A 24,410-nucleotide genomic window follows, 5' to 3' on the forward strand; every position below is an offset into this window, starting at 1 on the left:
CAACACAAAACAGAAAACAACTACCCACAAAACCAACATGGTAAATGGCAACCTAAATAGGCTCCCAAATCAGAGACAACGAGAAACAGCTGTCTCTGATTGGGAACCAATTCAGGCCAACATAAACCTAAAATCCCCTAGACCATACCAAATCCCCATAGATAGACAAAACCCCTAGACAAGTCAAAAACCCTAGACAAACAACCCTTGTCACACCCTGACCTAACCAAAAAATAAAGAAAACAAATATAACTAAAGTCAGGGCGTGACAGTTAAAAGTTAAACATTCTCTTGTCAGACTGTGTACACAACAGTATTAATTATCATTACCAATACAGGTAGGTTTCCACATTTAGAAAAATTTTAGATTTGAAATTTTCTATGAAAATATCCTTCATTAATGTCTAATTATGTACATTGAGGAAAAATTGCTTAGTCATCATGTCTTCTCTATTGTTAGCAAAACATGCTAAGGTTCTTCATCCTCTGCATCACCATTCTCACTTACTGCTGCAATTTAAGGCCAGTTGCGGTAGAGAGAACTTCTGTTTCGGTAATGAGAATTTAATCATACAGACTAACTATTAATTTAAATATTATTTACTAACTGTTCATATTGTGCTTTATGTCCTGTTTAATTGCAGACAGTCAGCAAGGGACAAAAAGAAAGCTTCAGCGAAGGCTAGGCTGACAAAATACATATATGAATTTTGCCAGCGTCTATAGGAAGTCACACAGTGTCTATAGGAAGACACACACACACACACACACACACACACACACACACACACACACACACACACACACACACACACACACACACAATCAGTAAGCCATTTAGTTTGTACTATAGGATAACACACATAGTGTGTAACCTATTCAGTCCCTACTATGTGTACACACAGACACACACACACAGTCTGTAAGCTATTCAGTCTCTACTATAGGATAACGTGTCCATAACAGTAAGACTTTTCCCATGTTTTGAGACATGCTCATTTCATGTCATGCTTCCTTCCCAGTTCCAAATATCAAAAACCAACTCAAAATTGTAAAATCAAGAAAACTCAAGATCTGACAAAGAAGCAACATGAAAAGAAGAAAAAACAATGTCAGGAAAACTCAAAAAGTTATTACAGAAGAAAGAAACAGCTAAAAGCTGTATTGGACATAACACCATCAAGACAGGAAGATGATACACTGCAACATGTTCAAGGAGCAAATGAAGAAGTTATTCAAAATCTTCAAGAAGACACAGCCTCCACAAGAGAACAGCCATTCTCACCTCAGCAGGTAAATGTCCCTGCCATCAACTCAACTCCTAAAAGAAGAGAGACATCTCTACAGACACCAGGACCAATGAAGACATCTACCCCAAAGGAATCACCCAAAAAGAGGAACAGAAAAAAGAAAACACTATCAAAATTGAGGTCAAAGTTGCGTTACAAAGAAGAGAAGCTGCTGGAGAGGACCAATGAGATGGTCATCCTAAAGAAAAGACTGAAAAGACTTGAGATGATGGCCAAGAGGAATCAGGTAATTGTCAACATGGAAGGCAGAGAGGTCCAGAAGAAAACTTCAAAAAGAGATCATCAGAGAACATTACCCAATAACAGCCAGAGAAGAGTAATGCGCAAACTTGGTAGCTGCTTCCTTCATCAAAATGAAGTCTCCACTGTAATAAATGGGAAATCCTGAGAAATTCAGAAAAAGGGCCAGATATTCCGTAAGAGAGCCTTAACGGACACTATCTTCATAGAATATTTCTGTCTGATAAGGCATAACCTTTCCAAGCCTCAATTATTTAAACTTAAGCCAATATGGATTGGCCAGCGAAGAGTCACAGACAGAGAACATGTGCTTGCAAAACAAATGAAAACTTTGGCTTGAAGATAAAGAAGCTGCACCAGCTTGGGGTCATCATCCCCAAAAGACACTGTACAGGCCAGTGTGTGTAGTGACGATGACGTGCTGTTCTAATGTTTTTGTATGTGTTGTTTTTATGTGTTCTCTGTTTTCAGCCTACAGTGGCTTGCGAAATTATTCCCCCCCATGGCATTTTTCCTATTTTGTTGCCTTACAACCTGGAATTAAAATAGATTGTTGGGGGGTTTGTATCATTTGATTTACACAACATGCCTACCACTTTGAAGATGCAAAATATTTTTTATTGTGAAACAAACAGGAAATAAGACAAAAAAAACAGAACTTGATCGTACATAACTATTCACCTCCCCAAAGTCAATACTTTGTAGAGCCACCTTATGCAGCAATTACAGCTGCAAGTCTCTTGGGGTATGTCTCTATAAGCTTGGCACATCGAGCCACTGGGGTTCTGCCCATTCTTCAAGGCAAAACTGCTCCGCTCCTTCAAGTTGGTTGGGTTCCGCTGGTGTACAGCAATCTTTAAGTCATACCACAGATTCTCAATTGGATTGAGGTCTGGGCTTTGACTAGGCCATTCCAAGACATTTAAATGTTTCCCCTTAAACCCCTCGAGTGTTGCTTTAGCAGTATGCTTAGGGTCATTGTCATGCTGGAAGGTGAACCTCCGTCTCAATCTCAAATCTCTTGAAGACAAACAGGTTTCCCTCAAGAATTACCCTGTATTTAGCAACATCCATCATTCCTTCAATTCTGACCAGTTTCCCAGTCCCTGACGATGAAAAACATCCCCACAGCATGATGCTGCCACCACCATGCTTCACTGTGGGGATGGTGTTCTCGGGGCGATGAGAGGTGTTGGGTTTGCGCCAGACATAGCATTTTCCTTGATGGCCAAAAATCTCAATTTTAGTCTCATCTGACCAGAGTACCTTCTTCCATATGTTTGGGGAGTCTCCCAAATGCCTTTTGGCGAACACCAAACGTGTTTGCTTATTTTCTTCTTTAAGCAATGGCTTTTTTTTCTGTCCACTCTTTAGTAAAGCCCAGCTCTGTGGAGTGTACAGCTTAAAGTGGTCCTATGGACAGATACTCTAATCTCCGCTGTGGAGCTTTGCAGCTCCTTCAGGGTTATCTTTGGTCTCTTTGTTGCCTCTCTGATTAATGCCCTCCTTGCCTGGTCCGTAAGTTTTGGTGGGTGACCCTCTCTTGGCAGGTTTGTTGTGGTGCCATATTCTTTCCATTTTTTTAATAATGGATTTAATGGTGCTCCGTGGGATGTTCAAAGTTTCTGATATTTTTTTATAATCCAACCCTAATCTGTACTTCTCCACAACTTTGTCCCTGACCTGTTTGGAGAGCTCCTTGGTCTTCATGGTGCCGCTTGCTTGGTGATGCCCCTTGCTTAGTGGTGTTGCAGACTCTGGGGCCTTTCAGAACAGATGTATATATACTGAGATCATGTGACAGATCATGTGACACTTAGATTGCACACAGGTTGACTTTATTTAACTAATTATGTGACTTCTGAAGGTAATTGGTTGCACCAGATTTTATTTAGGGGCTTCATAGCAAAGGGGTGAATACATAAGCACGCACCACTTTTCTGTTTTTTATTCTTTAGAATTTTTTGAAACAAGTTATTTTTTTCATTTCACTTCACCAATTTGGACTATTTGTGTATGTCCGTTACATGAAATCCAAATAAAAATCTATTTAAATTACAGGTTGTAATGCAACAAAGTAGGAAAAATGCCAATACTTTTGCAAGGCACTGTATGTATGTTATGTACTTTTGAAGCACTACAAAATGAAATTGATTGAACTTGAATCCATGATTGTGCCAATATTATCAAATTTATTTAATCAACCTCATTTCCGGAACCTATGTATCATTACCGCAACAGGTGTTCATTTAATGTTAATTTAATTAATTGAAAAATAGTAGTTAAAATGCATGTGCAGAATCTATACATTATGTTCTTTCAGGATTGCCACATCATTATGAAAATATGTCAGGTTTCAATGAAATATCAAAAATATTAGGTTGTAGATTGCGGAAGGTGTTGCGGTAATGAGAGAAATCAGTCAAAATCAAATAATGTTCATTTAAAAAATATATATTATTTCAGAGTTTCAAGTAACGGTGCATGACTGTTAATAATCAATTTTAAAAAATGTGAAAATATATCAGCTTTCCTAATGGTCTTGACGCTTTCAGATCGTTGCAGTAATGAGATTTTTAAGGACTTGTTTTGGAAAATATGTTCAAAAAGGTGTTAAATTGTCAGTAAATGTTTTTAAATGAATGCTCACAAACACTTCAGACCCTGTTATTAATGCCTTCAAAGGAAATTTGTTGATGCAAGTATTTTTAAAGATTTCATGTCTGAAATCTTTGAAACCAAGATTTCGTCAGAATCACCCATCCGTTCACCCACACCGCTTCTCACAAAAGCACAGCGGTTGGAACCAAAAATCTCCAATTTGGACTCCAGACCAAAGGACAAATTTCCACCGGTCTAATGTCCATTGCTCGTGTTTCTTGGCCCAAGAAAGTATCTTATTCTTAATGGTGTCCTTTAGCAGTGGTTTCTTTGCAGCAATTTTACCATGAAGGCTTGATTCACACAGGCTCATCTGAACAGTTGATGTTGAGATGTGTCTGTTACTTGAACTCTGTGAAGCATTTATTTGGGCTGCAATTTCAGAGGCTGGTGACTCTAATGAACTTATCCTCTGCAGCAGAGGTAACTCTGGGCCTTCCATTCCTGTGGCTGTCCTCATGAGATCCAGTTTCATCATCTTGATGGTTTTTGCGACTGCACTTGAAGAAACTTGACATTTTCCCTTTTGACTGACCTTCATGTCTTAAAGTAATGATGGATTTTTGTTTGTCTTTGCTTATATGAGCTGTTCTTGCTATAATATGGACTTGGTCTTTTACCAAATAAGGCTATCTTCTGTATACCACCCCTACCACACTGATTGGCTCAAACGCATTAAGAAGGAAAGAAATTCCACAAATTAACTTTTAAGAAATTCCACAAATTAACTTTTATTCCGCCTCGCTCCACAGGTAGTTTTACCATTTTCATTCATTTTCATTACAGTACAACGGTTTGATTTGTTTGATCTTAGCTAGCTACATAGCCGTCTTTGTATCAAAGATAATTGTGTAGTTATTGAGGTTATTGAGGTTATTGAGGTTCGCTAGCCAGCTATTTTCGTCCGAACGTAACAACGTAGTCAACACTGCTAGCTAGCCAGCTAGCCACCGAATAGCAGCATAGCAGCATAGCAGCACTGGAGAAACGATTACATTACAACGGAACGACTTGATTAGTGTAGTGTTAGCTGGCTACCAGTTCTCTTTGCTATCTTTGTATCTAAGATATTGTGTAGCTTAGAGTTGTTAGAGTAATTATTCGGTTAACTGGCCAGCTATTTTCGTAACGTAACGTAGTCAACACTGCTAGTAGCCAGCTAGCCACCGAATAGCAGCATAGCAGCTCTGGAGAAACGATTACATTACAACGGAACGACTTGATTAGTGTAGTGTTAGCTGGCTACATAGTTGTCTTTGCTATCTTTGTATCTAAGATAATTGTGTAGCTTAGAGTTGGTTTGAGTAATTATTCGGTTAACTAGCCAGCTATTTTCGTCCACCGCGCTGCGCTGCCGTCTCCTACCTAGTCAACACTGCTAGCTAACACTGCTAGTTAGCCAACTTCTACGAATAGCAGCACTGTAGAAACTCACACTACAACTTAAATTACAACGGAACGGAGACTTGATTAGCGTAGTGTTAGCTAGCTACATAGTTGTCTTTGCTGTCCTTGTATCCAAGATAATTGTGTAGTTTTTGAGAAATTGTCGAGGTTACCTAGCCAGCTACACGTTCAAACAAAGTCAACAACGCAGCACTGCTAGCCAGCCTACTTCACGCCAGCAGTACTATATCATTTTAGTCAATAAGATTTTATTTTATTTTTGCAACGTAAGCTTAACTTCCTGAACATTCGAGACGTGTAGTCCACTTGTCATTCTAATCTCCTTTGCATTAGCGTAGCCTCTTCTGTAGCCTGTCAACTATGTGTCTGTCTATCCTCTTTTCTCTCTCTGCACAGACCATACAAACGCTTCACACCGCGTGGCCGCCGCATTCTAACCTGGTGGTTCCAGCGCGCACGACCCACGTGGAGTTCCAGGTCTCCGGCAGCCTCTGGAACTGCCGATCTGCGGCCAACAAGGCAGAGTTCATCTCAGCCTATGCGTCCCTCCAGTCCCTCGACTTCTTGGCACTGACGGAAACATGGATTACCACTGACAACACTGCTACTCCTACTGCTCTCGCCTCGTCTGCCCACGTGTTCTCGCACACCGAGAGCTTCTGGTCAGCGGGGCGGTGGCACTGGGATCCTCATTCTCCCAAGTGGACATTCTCTCTTTCTCCCCTGACCCATCTGTCTATCGCTCCTTTGAATTCCATGCTGTCACAGTTACCAGCCTTTTCAAGCTTAACATCCTTATCATTTATCGCCCTCCAGGTTCCCTTGGAGAGTTCATCAATGAGCTTGACGCCCTGATAAGCTCCTTTCCTGAGGATGGCTCACCTCTCACAGTTCTGGGTGACTTTAACTCCCACGTCTACCTTTGACTCATTCCTCTCTGCCTCCTTCTTTCCACTCCTCTCCTCTTTTGACCTCACCCTCTCACCTTCCCCCCTACTCACAAGGCAGGCAATACGCTTGACCTCATCTTTACTAGATGCTGTTCTTCCACTAATCTCACTGCAACTCCCCTCCAAGTCTCCGACCACTACCTTGTATCCTTTTCCCTCTCGCTCTCATTAACACTTCCCACACTGCCCCTACTCGGATGGTATCGCGCCGTCCCAACCTTCGCTCTCTCCCCCCCGCTACTCTCTCCTCTTCCATCCTATCATCTCTTCCTCTGCTCAAACCTTCTCAACTATCTCCTGATTCTGCCTCCTCAACCTCCTCTCCTCCCTTTCTGCATCCTTTGACTCTTATGTCCCTATCCTCCAGGCCGGCTCGGTCCTCCCCTCCTGCTCGTGGCTCGACGACTCACTGCGAGCTCACAGAACAGGGCTCCGGGCAACCGAGCGGAAATGGAGGAAAACTCGCCTCCTCGCGGACCTGGCATCCTTTCACTCCCTCCTCTCTACTTTCTCTCTTTTTGTCTCTGCTGCTAAAGCCACTTTCTACCACTCTAAATTCCAAGCATCTGCTCTAACCTAGGAAGCTCTTTGCCACCTTCTCCTCCCTCCTGAATCCTCCTCCCCTCCTCCCCCCTCCTCCCTCTCTGCGGATGACTTCGTCAACCATTTTGAAAAGAAGGTCGACGACATCCGATCCTCGTTTGCTAAGTCAAACGACACCGCTGGTTCTGCTCACACTGCCCTACCCTGTGCTTTGACCTCTTTCTCCCCTCTCTCTCCAGATGAAATCTCGCGTCTTGTGACGGCCGGCCGCCCAACAACCTGCCCGCTTGACCCTATCCCCTCCTCTCTTCTCCAGACCATTTCCGGAGACCTTCTCCCTTACTCACCTCGCTCATCAACTCATCCTTGACCGCTGGCTACGTCCTTCCGTCTTCAAGAGAGCGAGAGTTGCACCCCTTCTGAAAAAACTACACTCGATCCCTCGATGTCAACAACTACAGACAGTATCCCTTCTTTCTTTTCTCTCCAAAACTCTTGAACGTGCCGTCCTTGGCCAGCTCTCCTGCTATCTCTCTCAGAATGACCTTCTTGATCCAATCAGTCAGGTTTCAAGACTAGTCATTCAACTGAGACTGCTTCTCTCTGTGTCACGGAGGCGCTCCGCACATGCTAAAGCTAACTCTCTCTCCTCTGCTCTCATCCTTCTAGACCTTCGGCTGCCTTGATACTGTGAGCCATCAGATCCTCCTCTCCACCCTCTCCGAGCTGGGCATCTCCGGCGCGGCCACGCTTGGATTGCGTCCTACCTGACAGGTCCTCCTACCAGGTGGCGTGGCGAGAATCTGTCTCCGCACCACGTGCTCTCACCACTGGTGTCCCCCAGGGCTTCTGTTCTAGGCCCTCTCCTATCTCGCTATACACCAAGTCACTTGGCTCTGTCATATCTCACATGGCTCTCCTATCATTGCTATGCAGACGACACACAATTAATCTTCTCTTTTCCCCCTCTGATAACCAGGTGGCGAATCGCATCTCTGCATGTCTGGCAGACATATCAGTGTGGATGACGGATCACCACCTCAAGCTGAACCTCGGCAAGACGGAGCTGCTCTTCTCCGGGAAGGACTGCCCGTTCCATGATCTCGCCATCACGGTTGACAACTCCATTGTGTCCTCCTCCCAGAGCGCTAAGAACCTTGGCGTGATCCTGGACAACACCTGTCGTTCTCAACTCACATCAAGGCGGTGACCCGTTCCTGTAGGTTATGCTCTACAACATTCGCAGAGTACGACCTGCCTCACACAAAGGAAGCGGCGCAGGTCCTAATCCAGGCACTTGTCATCTCCCGTCTGGATTATTGCAACTCGCTGTTGGCTGGGCTCCCTGCCTGTGCCATTAAACCCCTACAACTCATCCAGAACGCCGCAGCCCGTCTGGTGTTCAACCTTCCCAAGTTCTCTCACGTCACCCGCTCCTCCGCTCTCTCCACTGGCTTCCAGTTGAAGCTCGCATCCGCTACAAGACCATGGTGCTTGCCTACGGAGCTGTGAGGGAACGGCACCTCCGTACCTTCAGGCTCTGATCAGGCCTACACACCAAACAAGGGCACTGCGTTCATCCACCTCTGGCCTGCTCGCCTCCTACCTCTGAGGAAGTACAGTTCCCGCTCAGCCAGTCAAAACTGTTCGCTGCTCTGGCACCCCAATGGTGGAACAAACTCCCTCACGACGCCAGGTCAGCGGAGTCAATCACCACCTTCCGGAGACACCTGAAACCCCACCTCTTTAAGGATCCTAGGATAGGATAAAGTAATCCTCCTAACCCCACCCCTCCCCTTAAAAGAGTTAGATGCACTATTGTAACGTGGTTGTTCCACTGGATTTCATAAGGTGAATGCACCAATTTGTAAGTCGCTCTGGATAAGAGCGTCTGCTAAATGACTTAAATGTAAATGTAAGAATGCACACCTGTTAATTGAAATGCATTCCAGGCGACCACCTCAAGAAGCTGGTTGAGAGAATGCCAAGAGTGTGCAAAGCTGTCATCAAGGCAAAGGGTGGCTCTTTGAAGAATCTCAAAAATAAAATATATTTTGATTTGTTTAACGCTTTTTTGGTTACTATGTGATTCCATATGTGTTATTGCATGGTTTTGATTTCTTCACTATAATTCTATAATGTAGAAAAGAGTATAAATTAAGAAAAACCCTTGAATGAGTAGTTGTTCTAATACTTTTGATTGGTAGTGTAAGTTCATCACAAAATATGATCAAGGGCTTAATAATATTCATAACACTTTACATGCTTAACTTCAGTAGGTTTATTTGACAGGAACAATGACATTGTATGCTTTCTTTTCATCTGGGTGCATAAAGGGTCTCAGAGTAGGAGTACTGATTATTTCATTAAAATGTACCTCACAAAACTGCCCTAGAATAAGGGCCCTGTAGTCCCTTTGCAGAGACATGTAATAATGCATTCTATATGCTGGCTTGTCAGTGTGAAAACAGGTCAGTGGGGAGTCTATTACAGAGAGGCATCATTCCTGTCTGCAGTCTATCAGGCCTGCAGTGTTTGTTAGATTTCACTTTGGTTGCATCTAAAATGGCATCCTATTTCCTATAAAGTGCAATTTTTTTTTACCAGGGCCCCTGGCCAAAAGTAGTGCACTATATAGGGAATATGGTGCCATTTGGTACAAATGTAGTGCACTATATAGGGAATCAGGTATAATTTGGAACGCACACTATGACATTTCAATCATTGGACCCATTCAGTGCTGGACAGGTAAGCCAACTGTCTTGCCAGTCAATGGGTTAATCAAACTAAGTGCTGAGACATAATGAAAGCATGCAGACAGAGAGCACACCATCAGAGCTGCGAGGGGAGAGGGGACACATCTCTCAACTGGCTCCTTCACAAGATGGCTGCCACAAATAAAACACAACAAAGTCACACAACTACTCATGGTCTTTATTACAAAATGAGGTGTTTACATTGTGACCATAATACCATAATCATCATGGTATTTTGTTGTGAAATAAAGTGTGTGCATAATATCTTTTGAGGAAATAACATATTCAAAATCCCATGTGATCATCCATTCTCATCTTAAAATGTTTAATGACGAAAAAAATGTATCATTAAATCAATCAACAAAAATCATTGATCATCTTAAAATGTTTAAAAAGACACTTAGCAGAAAGTTCAGAGCACGGTTAAGCTGTCACCACAAGATGTGCGGTGAACCATAATATTAAAATATATTTGCTACCATATATTAAATATATACTGTAGCTATCATGTTATTTCGTATTATCATTTGTCTTTTTCAGACACTGTTCTCCTTTTTCCCCATATACTGTTGGCTCTCACTAGATAGGGAAAGCATATGCATCAACAGCTGAATGCTACATTGTGGCCATACATAACATGTGATATACAGTTCAGTGTGTAATCGAATGCATAGACACATATATATATATATATATATATATATATATATATATATATATATATATATATATATATATATATATTATCAGCAGTAGAAGTAGTATTTTATCTCAACTGAGCACAGTATAAAATTCCAGATTTTGGCTCATAGTAATGCAATCTGCATTCCTGTATAGTTGTAAATTAAGGTCTCAATGTGTTGGTTGGCAGTGGTTTCAGATAGAGGAAGTTGAGAGGGCTGTTTTTTCCCACAGTGGTTGTGCAGTATGTAGAGTCTTGGACTGGTCTCAGGCCAATCGAATCTTCCCTTACCAACCCACTCAGCTTATCCTTACCCAGCACTGTCCAGTCCAGTCTAGCAACACTAACCTGCCAGCTTACCACTAAACTTCAGACCAGCAAAGATCCCTCCACCTAGAGGGGAGAGGGGAGAGGGTGAGGGAGAGAGGAAGAGAGAGAGCGAAACAGAGAAAGATAGATATTATATCATTATATTAGAAAGTTCGGTTTTAGATTTGGGAAGAAAGTTGTAAGTCAATGTCATTAAGGAAGGCTATCACAAATGTTACATTTCCACACTACTGTACACATTACATTAAATATTTAGTTAGGCTCAGGCTTAGAAGGGAGGCTGTTAGAACCCTGATATGCCTACATCCAGGTCATGTTAATGAAGAACCAAATGGAAGACAACAGACTGAAACAGGATTACTTGGACTTCTCCATTAAGAAACGTTCATTTTGGTTTTCAAATCATTTTTTTTTTAAATTGCCCTGACAAACAAATTGCAGTTGCAGGAGTAGCCTGGAGCAGGCATTCTCATTGACATATGCATGTTTGTCTGTTTTGTTTGTAGGTCATCTTGCATTCGGTTTGAATCCTGTTGTGACCACAACTACTAGAGTTAGCCTTAATAAACCAGTCCCTGCCCTCAGTAGAGTCTGTTTACTTCCTTTGCCCTCTGATTTGGTAGTTTGGGCTGCCATAATAGAAGCATTTACATGAATTTGGTTACACAGGAACAGCATGAAACCATGATGATACCAGTGGGGTATCACTTTCATGGTTCAATATTGGGTTTGCCCCTCCTCTGTTCTGTTATTGAATAGATAAGGCCCAGGGTAATTGCGGTGCCGGAGAATGTGTGTGCGTGCATGTGCGCGTGCATGTGTCGGTGTGCGTATTACACTCACCAATAGCCGCCACTCCAGCAATGCTGCCGACAGCAATGCCGGCTATCTCGCCAGTTGACAATATTGTCTCTGTGGCTTCTTCATTTGCCTGGTCGGATGTGGAGACCATGGTGCTGTTGGCCTCTGTGGGGTTAGATGTGGGGTGAGTCCCTGGAGCAGAGGTGTTAGTACCAGTGGTGGAAGGTGCGAGGGTGGACACATTGGCAGGAGTATCCTCTGGGATTACAGATGGTGCTGTTGGGGTAGATGTATTGTTTGAAGATGCAGGAGAAATGTCTGCACAGAGAATGGCTGACAATAAAAGAAGAGGAAAGAGTTAACAGTCACCATTGTTCACACAAGCACCTTCAAAAACATGTAAAATTGTAGTTTTTTCAAATGAATTCATTACTCAATGCTCATTCGTTTTGATATGTGTGTAAATACATATTTATTTATATAGATTCGTATAGATTTTCCAACTAATCAGGGTGGTATTCATTAGGCACCAAATGTAAGAAAATTGACTAAATGGTACAATAAGAAATGCTACTTTTGTACTGAACACGTCACACGTCACATATCTAAGTGTCAAACCATTACCTGTGCCTAGCAGGCAAACAGTCAGAGTGGATAGGTTCACAGGCATGACCCTGGGTATGAAGTCTCCAAGCTAAGGAAGAAGCCTCGGTTTGTCTGAATATTGCACGTAGGCCTAGGGAGAGAGAGACAGAGACATAGAGTGAGAGAGACAGAGACAGAGAGCGAGAGAGACAGGGAGAGAGAGAGACAGAGAGTGAGAGAGACAGGGGGAGAGAGAGACAAAGACAGAGAGTGAGAGAGAAAGGGAGAGCGAGAGACAGAGTGTGAGAGAGACAGGGAGAGAGAGACAGAGAGAGAGAGAGAGAGAGAGAGAGAGATACAGAGAGAGAGAGAACGAGAGGCAGAATGTGGATAAATAAATGTAATGTAAACTAATTTCCATGATAGTAGATTATCAACGATAGGAGACATTGACAGACATATTCTGGAACAATTCCCCATGGGGGTTTAAAGATAAAAATCCCAAACAAGATGTCACAGTAGAGGGAGAATAAGGAGGTGAATTGTTGAATGGTTTGCCTCACAGTCAATAAGGTGTGGCAATTCAAGAATTGTTTTAAAATCTTCATTAAAAGCCTATATGTAGATACATCATCAATAAAAGGTCACAGTGCTATTGTAGTCTTGACTGTAACCAGACAGAAATAATAAAAATAATAAAAATACTTTTATTTCTGTATATGAGCCATATTTTACAGTCATACTTTACTCCAGTGGTTCCCCACTGGTGTGCCTTGAAGATCTCTCAGGTCTGCTGCGAAACTTTTCCTAATCTTGATCTTTTTTTTTGAAAACTCCCTTATAAATGTGACCTGTGGAATGCACATGGATTTTTGACTTGGGAGCACTAGTGCCTGGTCAGATAATACATTACATGGTTACATCTGTATCGTTGTTTCAAGTCTAGTGTGCTCAGGCTGTTACATTTGAAGAGTTTAATTCAGAAACGCTATGTATCCATTTTCAGAGATATTGGAAAATTAGCTTTTATTGTTTAAAGAAAATATGAACGAGATTGGTGTGTTTTTTCACTAATTAATCATGGCATTGGGTTGTTCACTGACATACAGTCACAGTTAAAACTTTGGACACACCTACTCATACATGGGTTTTTCTTTATTTTTACTATTTTATACATTTTATACAGTGTGGGGGTGCGTTGCTGGTGACACTGTCTTTGATTTATTTAGAATTCAAGGCACACTTAACCAGTATGGCTACCACAGCATTCTCCATCCAATCTGGTTTGTGCTAGTGGGACTATCATTTGTTTTTCAACAGGACAATGACCCAACACACCTCCAGGCTGTGTAAGGGCTATTTGACCAAGAAGGAGAGTGATGGAGTGCTGCATCAGATGACCTGGCCTCCACAATCACCCGACCTCAAACCATTTGAGATGGTTTGGGATGAGTTGGACCGCAGAATGAAGGAAAAGCAGCCAACAAGTGCTCAACATATGTGGGAACTCCTTCAAGACTGTTGGAAAAGCTTTCCAGGTGAGGCTGGTTGAGAGAATGGCATGCGTGTGCAAAGCTGTCAAGGCAACGGGTGGCTACTTTGAAGAATCTAAAATCTAAAATATATTTTGATTTGTTTAACACTTTTTTGGTTACTACATGATTACATATGTGTTCTTTAATAGTTTTGATTTCTTTACTATTATTCTACAAAGTAGAAAATAGTAAAAATAATGAAAACACCTTCAATGAGTAGGTGTGTCCAAACTTTTGACTGGTACTGTACATGTAATTGTTTGAAATCAGTTGATGGTTTCATTTCAGAGAGACAAATAATCATGTTCTTTTGCAAAATGCTGTATATTCGCCTCTCTCAGAGAAATAAGTAGTATTGCTAGGTTTTATACAGTCAACTGTAACAAATAACTACATTTTTAATAAAGAAATGTACAAATTATACATTTATGACATCAATGTTAAAAAACATTTATTTAGTACAGTAATCTGAGATATGTATGTAAAACACCTACATTTGACATTTATGTCATTTAGCAGATGCTCTTATCTAGAGCAACTATCACGACTTCCGCCGAAGTCGGTCCCTCTCCTTGTTCGGGCGGCGTTCGGCATCGCCGGCCTTCTAGCCATCGTCGATCCACCTTTCATTTTCCATTTGTTTTGTCTTGTCTTCCCACACACCTGGTTTCAATCCCATAATTACATGTTGTGTATTTAACCCTCTGTTTCCCCCATGTCCTTGTCCGGAATTGTTTATTGTAAGTGCTTGTGCACATTATGTCTGGTGTGCGACGGGGTTTTGTCCCATTGTATATATTGTTTTTGTTCACAGTGATTTTTATTATTAAAACTGCGCCGTTGTAATACAATCTTTGCTCTCCTGCGCCTCACTTCTCTGCCGCCAGTACGCACTCCTTACAGAATTCCGGACCGAAACTTATGGAGTCAGCAGGAGCAGGTACCCCGGGTATAGGGGTGGAGGAGCACGTCTGGGAGCATGCAGCAATGCTCCACCATCTTGGCACCGCCATGGACCGCGTTGTCCAGACAATGGACCGCTGGGAGAGACAGGGAGTTCTCCCAGCACCTCCACCAGCACAACCGGGGTCTCCACTACGCACCCCTCCTTCTCCTGGCCCCAGTGGGATTCGTCTCTCCCTTCCCCAGGAATATGATGGGACGGCTGCGAACTGCCAGGGGTTCCTATTACAGCTGGACTTATACCTGGCAACCGTCCACTCGGCTCCTTCGGGCCGTGAGAGGGTGTCCGCCCTCGGGGCAGGGGACGAGGAGCGCCCAGGAGTTCGCCCTGGAGTTTCGGACCCTGGCTGCCGGCGCGGGATGGAACGACAGGGCCCTAATCGACCATTACTGCTGCAGTCTGCGCGAGGACGTCCGTCGGGAGTTGGCCTGCAGAGACACGACCCTCACGTCTGACCAGCTGGTGGACCTGTCCATCCGGCTGGATAACCTGCTGGCTACCCGCGGACATTCAGACCGGGGTCTGTTGGTTCCATCCCCCCGCACCCCCTCTCCGATACCCATGGAGCTGGGAGGTGCGCAGGGAGACCGGAGGGGGTTTCAGCTCGTGCACCATCTGTGGCCGCACTGCTGCTGGGTGCCGTGTTGGTTCCTCTGGGTATCGAGGCAGCAGGCAGGGTGCTCTGGCGCCACCCCAGGTGAGCCGGTACCATTCTCACAGAGAGCCCTCTGTTGCACATATGTTTGTGTATGTCACTTTCCCTGAGTTTTCCCAGCATTCCCAGCATTCCCACCATTGTTCCCGTGGCTGTGCCCTTCCCCGTTCACGCCTTAGATAGTCGACAATTAGGGTCAGGGTTGATTAGGGAGGCCACCGCTCCTCTGGGCATGGTGACGCAGGGGGGTCACAAGGAGAGAATTAGTCTCTTCCTTATTGACTCTCCTGCATTTCCGTGGTGCTAGGCCTACCCTGGTTAGTTTGTCATGACCCCACTGTTTCTTGGCCACAGAGGGTTCTCACGGGGTGGTCGCAAGAGTGCTCTGGGAGGTGTTTAGGGGTTTCCGTTGGTGCTACTACGGTGGAAAGTCCAGACCAGGTCTCCACCGTGCGCATTCCCCCTGAATATGCCGATTTGGCTCTCGCCTTCTCCGAAAAGAAGGCGACTCAATTACCACCCCATCGATGGGGCGATTATGCGATAAATCTCCTGGTAGACGCTGCACTTCCCAGGAGTCACGTGTATCCCCTCTCACAGGTGGAGACGGAGGCTATGGAAACATATGTCTCCGAATCCCTGCGTCAGGGGTACATTCGGTCCTCCACTTCACCCGCCTCCTCGAGTTTCTTCTTTGTGAAGAAGGAGGGAGGTCTGCACCCGTGTATTGACTATTGGGGTCTGAACCAGATCACTGTGAGGTATAGTTACCCGCTACCACTCATAGCCACAGCAATTGAGTCAATGCACGGGGTGCGCTTCTTCACCAAACTAGATCTCAGTAGCGCTTACAACCTGGTGCGTATCCGGGAGGGAGACGAGTGGAAGACGGCTTTCAGTACCACCTCAGGGCACTATGAGTACCTCGTCATGCCGTACGGGTTGATGAATGCGCCATCAGTCCTCCAAGCCTTTGTAGACGAGATTTTCAGGGACCTGCACGGGCAGGGTGTAGTGGTGTATATTGATGACATTCTGATATACTCCGCTACACGCGCCGAGCATGTGTCCCTGGTGCGCAGGGTGCTTGGTCGCCTGCTGGAACATGACCTGTACGTCAAGGCTGAGAAATGCCTGTTCTTCCAACAGTCCGTCTCCTTCCTAGGGTATCGCATTTCCACCTCAGGGATGGAGATGGAGAGTGACCGCATTTCAGCCGTGCGTAATTGGCCGACTCCCACCACGGTAAAGGAGGTGCAGCGGTTCTTAGGGTTTGCCAACTACTACCAGAGGTTTATCCGGGGTTTTGGTCAGGTAGTGGCTCCCATTACCTCACTGCTGAAGGGGGGCCCGGTGTGTTTGCAGTCGTCAGCTGAGGCGGACAGGGCTTTTAGTCACCTGAGGGCTCTGTTTACCTCGGCTCCCGTGCTGGCCCATCCGGATCCCTCTTTGGCGTTCATAGTGGAGGTGGACGCGTCCGAGGCTGGGATAGGAGCTGTGCTCTCTCAGCGCACGGGTACGCCTCCAAAGCTCCGCCCCTGTGCCTTTTTGTCGAAGAAGCTCAGCCCGGAGGAGCGAAACTATGACGTGGGGGACCGGGAGCTGTTGGCTGTCGTCAAGGCCTTGAAAGCGTGGAGACATTGGCTTGAGGGGGCTAAACATCTTTTTCTCATCTGGACTGACCACCGCAATCTGGAGTACATCCGGGCAGCGAGGAGACTGAACCCTCGCCAGGCAAGGTGGGCCATGTTTTTCACCCTTTTTTTGTTCACCCTTTCCTACAGACCAGGCTCCCAGAACGTGAAGGCAGACGCATTTTCCTGGCTGTATGACACAGAGGAGCGGCCCATGGATCCCACTCCCATACCCCCCACCTCCTGCCTGGTGGCGCCGGTAGTGTGGGAGCTGGACACGGACATTGAGCAGGCGTTACGTGCAGAGCCCGCTCCCCTCCAGTGTCCCGCTGGGCGTCTGTACGTCCCGTCTGCTGTTCGTGACTGGTTGATCTATTGGGCCCACACGTCACCTTCCTCTGGTCATCCTGGGATCGGTCGGACAGTGCGCTGATTGAGCGGGAGGTAATGGTGGCCTACCTTGGCTAAGGATGTGAGGGTTTACGTTTCCTCCTGCTCGGTGTGCTCCCATTGTAAGGCTCCTAGGCACCTGCCCAGAGGGACGCTACACCCCTTACCCGTTCCACAACGGCCTTGGTCGCACCTGTCGGTGGTTTTTCTTACCGATCTTCCCCCTCACAGGGTAACACCGCGATCCTGGTCGTTGTGTATTGGTTCTCTAAGTCCTGTCATCTCCTCCCTCTGTCCGGTCTCCCTACGGCCCTACAGACTGCGTAGGCCTTGTTTACGCACGTCTTCCGGCACTACGGGGTGCCTGAGGATATAGTGTCTGATCGAGGTCCCCAGTTCACGTCTAGGGTCTGGAAGGCATTCATGGAACGTCTGGGGGTCTCGATCAGCCTTACCTCAGGGTTTCACCCCGAGAGTAATGGGCAGGTGGAGAGAGTAAACCAGGATGTGGGCAGGTTTCTGCAGTCTTATTGCCAGGACCGGCCCAGGGAGTGGGCGGCGTTCGTGCCCTGGGCCGAGATGGCACAGAACTCGCTTCGCCTCTCCTCCACTAACCTCTCTCCCTTCCAGTGCGTACTGGGGTACCAGCCGGTTCTGGCGCCTTGGCATCAGGGTCAGACCGAGGTTCCTGCGGTGGAACGGGCGGCTCGATACGAGGCGCTGCTATGTACCGCACCGGGCTATGCCTGCTCACCGGGGACACCGTGTGCCTCACGGCATAACACGGTGCCTGCCCGGTCCCTCTCTCTCCAAGGTAAGCACGGGGAGTTGGCTCAGGTCTCCTACCTGGCTTAGCCACACTCCCCGTGTGCCCCCCCCCCCAATACATTTTTGGGGCTGCCTCTCTGGCTTCCAGCCGTGCTTACGTGCAGCCTCCTCATACCACCGCCTCTCCGCTTTCGCTGCCTCCAGCTCAGCTTTGGGGCGGCGATATTCACCAAACTGAGTCCAAAGTCCCCTGCCGTCCAAAATCTCTTCCCAGATCCTGGAGTCCTCCGATCGCTGCTGCTGCTGCTGCTGTCCGTTACCACGCTGTTACCACGCTGCTTTTTTGGTGGGTTATTCTGTCACGTTCGTCGTTTGGATGAAGAGAGGAGGACCAAGGCGCAGCGTGATAAGAATACATTCTTCTATTTATTTAACGAAACGAAGAACACTTAAACAAACTATGCAAAACAACAAACGAACGTGAAGCTATATATTAAACAAGTGCAGACACAGGCAACTTACATATAGACAATCACCCACCAAACCCAACAGAAAACAGGCTACCTAAATATGGTTCTCAATCAGGGACAACGATTGACAGCTGCCTCTGATTGAGAACCATATCAGGCCAAACACAGGAAATCAACACAGAAATAGAAAACATAATTACCCACCCAACTCACGCCCTGACCACACTAAAACAAAGGAAATACAAAAGAACTATGGTCAGAACGTGACAGATACGAACATTCCATTCCAGCTAAACAATGGATATATAGTGTTTTGCAAAAAAACACATTTTCACATGAATAAAAAATCAGAGAAAAGTACTGTTTTACACAAACATGAATCTACACATAACCAATCATTTCTGATGAAAAAAGGCAATTAAAGGGGTACACACACACCAATTAACCATCATGAGTAAGGAACTATGAAAATATTCCAAATAAACCCTATTTAATCTATAAAAAAACGTTTGTCACAGAAAATAGATTATTTTCAGTATGGATCAGATGAGATGGAGGGCATTACCACTAAATACATTAATAAGAAATTGTAAGTGTGCCACAGAATTTTATATCCCATCAAATTGTGCCATGGTTAAAAAAAAGGTTAGGAACCACTGCTTTACGCAACAAAATACTTAAATACAAAAGATAAATACTATTCATATATACATACTGTAATGGCAGCCTTCCCTCTCTTCACTAGAAGAGAGAGTGTAGCAGGGATCGGACCAACACGCAGCGTAGCCAGTGCTCAACATGTTTAATAACACTAATAAACAGTGAACACTTAACACTTAACAAATAACAAAATAACAAAATGTGGCAAACCGATAACAGTCCTATCTGGTGCAGAACACAAACACAGAGACAGGAAACAATCAACCACCAACAAACAGTGAGAACAGCCTACCTTAATATGGTTCTCAATCAGAGGAAACGTCAAACACCTGCCTCTAATTGAGAACCATATCAGGCAACACATTTAACCCCACATAGAAACACATAACATAGACTACCCACCCAGCTCACGTCCTGACCAACTAAACAAAGTTAAACAAAGGAAAATAAGGTCAGGAACGTGACACATACTTACCTCTGACAATTCAAATGTTGACCCAAAGGTCACTCATCATATTGTTTGCATAATGAGTGACATTACATTTTGTAGCATAACACAGTACACCAAGTTAGCCACACTAACCTGGAATAACAGCAACTGGTGTGTCTCTCTTTCTCTTCTCCTCTTCACCCAGTTTCATCAGCTTTTATACCAAACTATCTAAGTCACGTCATCATATCCACATCACCATAGAAGATTTTTATTTTTTACTTAATAAACGGATGTCCATCCTCCTGTTCATATTGGCAATTTATTGCCAGGAGAGCTGTAAAATTATATTGCAGTATCAGTTTGCTGTCAACCTCTTATCTGACTTCAGGGCAATGAGGAAAGACAGGAGATAGACCTAACTGAGAACCATGCACTAAATAGGTACTAAACCGTATCTTATTAAATAGGCTGTCAAAGGGAAAGATTATGATTATCAGAATATATATATTCAAGGTGTCCTTCATTAAAGTTTTTGTCATTTAGCACACATTCTTATACATAGCAACTTACAGTCAGTGCATTCGACTAAGTAGAAAATAATAAACACATTACAATTATTGCAAGTAATTACAATAAGTACACCCTTCTTCAAAAATAGCCATTATCAGCAGAATCAGTTCCTTAACTGATCGAGATGGTAAAAACCAAGGTGATAGGATAAAATACATATACTATGTAATATAAGGATTTAAGGAATATGGTAGATACTGTCCACTGGGCACAAACATCAATTCAACATCTATTCCACATTGGTTTAACGTAGTTTCATTGAAATTACGTGGAAACAACGTTGACTCAACCAGTGTGTGCCCGGTGGGTGATGAATGATAACTAGAGGTTATTTCCTTCCTCTTGAACTCTTGAAATACAGTATGTCTGTCATTATGGCAATGTATTCACGTAGGAGCCTGAATGGTTGGAGCCAAGCAGTCAGACATTTTCCATTGGTGTCAATGGACAATGGGCTTCTTCATCTTCACCCTGTGTCCCAAATTCCGTACATAGTGCACTACATAGGGTGCCATTTGGGACGCAACCTCTGAATAGGCCCAGTAAAATGAACATGTGTTAATAAAAGATATACTGCTCTGTGAATAGCATTGTGTTGATTATACAGAGTTCTACTGAATGACTCAAGACTAAGCCTATAGGTTGGCCTGTGAGATGGTTGAAGATGAGTTTGTGTGAGTATGAAGAGGAGATTTGCCCCCGGGCAGTCATGGTAATGAGAGAAAGAGAGAGAATAGACTTTGCAGTTATTTGTGTCATTGTGTTTTGCTCTCTTTTTGTTTTGTTTCCTTTTAAATTATTTCACTAATTTCTGTAAAATAGCATGTAATACGCTGTCACGTTCCTGACCTGTTTTCTCTTGTTTTGTATGTGTTTAGTTGGTCAGGGCGTGAGTTGGGATGGGCAGTCTGTGTTGTTTGTTCTATGTGGGAGTGTGATTGTTAATTAGCCTTATATGGTTCTCAATCAGGGACAGGGGTTATTCATTTCCTCTGATTGAGAATCATATATAGGTAGGCTGTTTTACACTGTTAGTTTGTGGGTGATTGTCTTCCGTGTCTGTGTTTGTCGCGCCACACGGGACTGTTTCGGTTTGTGTAGTCTGTACCTGTTCGTGCGTTCTTCGTGTGTCTGTAAGTTCTCATGTTTAGGTCAGGGTCTACGTCGTTTTGTTATTTTGTATCAATTCAAGTGTTCTTCGTGTTTTCGGGTTGTTTAAATAAATTCATTATGACTGCATACCTCGATGCGTATTGGTCCGACCCATGCTTCTCCTCTTCAGACGAAGAGGAGGAGAGCAGCCGTTACATTTTTATTTATTTTATTTTACCGTTATTTTACCAGGTAAGTTGACTGAGAACACGTTCTCATTTGCAGCAACGACCTGGGGAATAGTTACAGGGGAGAGGAGGGGGATGAATGAGCCAATTATAAACTGGGGATTATTAGGTGACCATGATGGTTTGAGGGCCAGATTGGGAATTTAGCCAGGACACCGGGGTTAACACCCCTACTCTTACGATAAGTGCCATGGGATCTTTAATGACCTCAGAGACATTTTCACATACGCTCATATACTTATCCACACACCCATGCAAAACTATGTGCACAAATTGGTTGTACGAACACACACACACTACAGACACATGCATGCACACCTACATTCCATAGATGATCTCATTGTACCGATTCAATGTTTTTATAGATATACACTGCATGACTTCATTGATATACATGTTCTTCTTTTTTATAATTTTTTTACTTATCAAAGCTAAATTATTTTTAGATTATCTCTACTATTTTTATTCATTTATATAATTTAAATGTTATTACTTTACAAAAAAATATATATTTTTAATCCCTTTGGTATTATTTTCACAAGTATGTGGTACATTTTAGTACAAAACTCACTGGTCACGCTTGTAACGCAGCCAGTCTTTCATTAAAAACCTGTCATTGTGCATTCATTTGGATTGTAAACATCTGTCACCACACAACCATGGATTCAAAACATAAGTTTATCGTGAAATGTAATGAGAACATTGGTTTAATCACCAAAACACAACTGTCACGTTCTGACCTTAATTTTCCTTTGTTTTGTCTTTATTTAGTATGGTCAGGGCGTGAGTTGGGGTGGGCTAATATAATTTCGATAAGATCTATCCAACGTGTAATCAAAGGTGTGATCAATAAAGACATCCTCTACAATCATTCATGCAAAAAAAACATAGCACTTTTCAGTATAATTGCAACATAGGTGTACTGTCTGTGATCAAATGTAAGAAACTAAATTAAACAAATTAAATGAATAAAAATAAAACAACGTTTAGTATGCATTCATTTGCATCGAGCATTTGGCCATAAATTCTCATCCACATCACAATGAATGTCCTCATTGTTAAAAATATTTGTTGGTCTGATGTGATTAATAAGGAGCATCCAGACGCTGCACTTGATTAATTTATGAAATTGCTTCTTCCAATTATTGATAAACATGCACCTGTTAAAACCTCTTCTTAATAGGGGTAGCTGTTTTCACTTTGGGAAAAAATCATGCCCAAATTAAACAGCCTCGTACTCTGTTCTAGATCATACGATATGCATATTATTACTACTATTGGATAGAAAACACTCTGAAGTTTCTAAAACTGTTTGAATTATATCTGTGAGTAAAACAGAACTCATTTGGCAGCAAACTTCCAAACAGGAAGTGAAAATTCTGAAAATGGGTCTCTGTGTAAGGCCTTGCCAATTCAATTGCCTTTTATTTATGGATCTGTATGCACTTCATACGCCTTCCACTAGATGTCAACAGGCAGTAGAATGTTGAATGGGGTGTCTAGCTTGATGTGAGACCGAATGAGAGCTTTTGGAGTGACAGGTCCGCCATATTGGCAGAATTTTGCTGCGCACCAGAGAGCACCATATTATTTTCTGAAATGCGTTAGGTAGACACGACGAAATGCTCCGTCTTGGACGTTATTGGATACATATGAGAAAAACATCATAAAGATGGCCAGTTTATTCAACGTTTATTATGACTTTTGGAATTTTTCGTTCCATGCGCCAAGAGTTCATGGACATGTGCGCTCCACCATGCTAGCCAAAGTTGCTAATTCGACAGAAGAAATGGACATTCTAAAACAAAACAACGATTTATTGTGGAACTAGGACTCCTTGTACTGCATTCTGATGGAAGATCATCAAAGGTAAGAGAATATTTATGATGTTATTTCATATTTTTGTGGAATATGTTGGCTCCAACATGGCGGAGAATGGCTGGGCGATGTCTCAGATTATTGCATGCTGTACTTTGTACTAAAGTTATTTTTTTTAAATCTAACACAGCGGTTGCATTAAGAACCAGTGTATCTTTCATTTGCTGAACAACATGTATTTTTTAGCAAAGTTTATGATGAGTTTTTTGGTTAGATTACGTGACTGTCCAAAATTTCTCCAGACAATTTGGTGCATTTTGGCGCCATATTCACAATGTAAAACCAGGATTTTTTTTTAAATCTAACAGCGGTTGCATTAGAACCAGTGTATCTTTCATTTGCTGAACAACATGTATTTTTTAGCAAAGTTTATGATGAGTTTTTTGGTTAGATTACGTGACTGTCCAAAATTTCTCCAGACAATTTGGTGCATTTTGGCGCCATATTCACAATGTAAAACCAGGATTTGTAGCTATTAATTGCACATTTTCGAACAAAACATAAATGTATTGTATAACATGATGTTATAAGACTGTCATCTGATGAAGTTGTTCAAAGGTTAGTGATAAATTTTATTCTATTTGTGGGTTTTGTGAAAGCTACCTTTGCGGTGGAAAAATGGCGGTGTGTTTTTGGATATTGTGGTGAGCTAACATAAATATTTGTTGTGTTTTCGCTGTAAAACACTTAAAAAATCGGAAATATGGCTGGATTCACAAGATGTTTATCTTTCAGTTGCTGTACAACATGTATTTTTCATAAATGTTTTATGATGAGTATTATGTATTTCACGTTGCTCTCTGTAATTATTCTGGCTTTTTTGGTGCCATTTATGATCATGGTCACCA

At 43.4% G+C, this 24,410-nt stretch overlaps 1 protein-coding gene across 4 annotated transcripts in view; it reads right to left on the bottom strand.

The window, feature by feature from the left end:
• Window positions 1-10,031: 10,031 nt before the first annotated feature.
• The window catches only part of LOC111951063 (uncharacterized), a 29,633-nt gene continuing 15,254 nt past the window's right edge, over window positions 10,032-24,410 (bottom strand). Inside the window, exons 1-4 of one of the 4 annotated variants that reach the window (XM_023969047.2) lie at window positions 19,925-20,007; window positions 12,305-12,416; window positions 11,723-11,956; window positions 10,032-10,942 (exon numbers count right to left, since the gene is read on the bottom strand). In XM_023969047.2, coding sequence (XP_023824815.1) covers window positions 10,893-10,942; window positions 11,723-11,956; window positions 12,305-12,350 — 330 coding nt within the window. In that variant the 5' untranslated portion in view covers window positions 12,351-12,416; window positions 19,925-20,007 and the 3' untranslated portion in view covers window positions 10,032-10,892. Of the gene's footprint in view, window positions 10,943-11,722; window positions 12,014-12,304; window positions 12,417-18,885; window positions 18,907-19,924; window positions 20,008-24,410 lie in introns of those variants that run through there. The other 3 variants (XM_023969044.2, XM_024134558.2, XM_023969046.2) reach the window with 3 other exon arrangements.

This window comes from Salvelinus sp. IW2-2015, linkage group LG23 (assembly GCF_002910315.2).
Source record: "Salvelinus sp. IW2-2015 linkage group LG23, ASM291031v2, whole genome shotgun sequence".
In the NCBI taxonomy this organism is placed as follows: Eukaryota; Metazoa; Chordata; class Actinopteri; order Salmoniformes; family Salmonidae; genus Salvelinus; species Salvelinus sp. IW2-2015.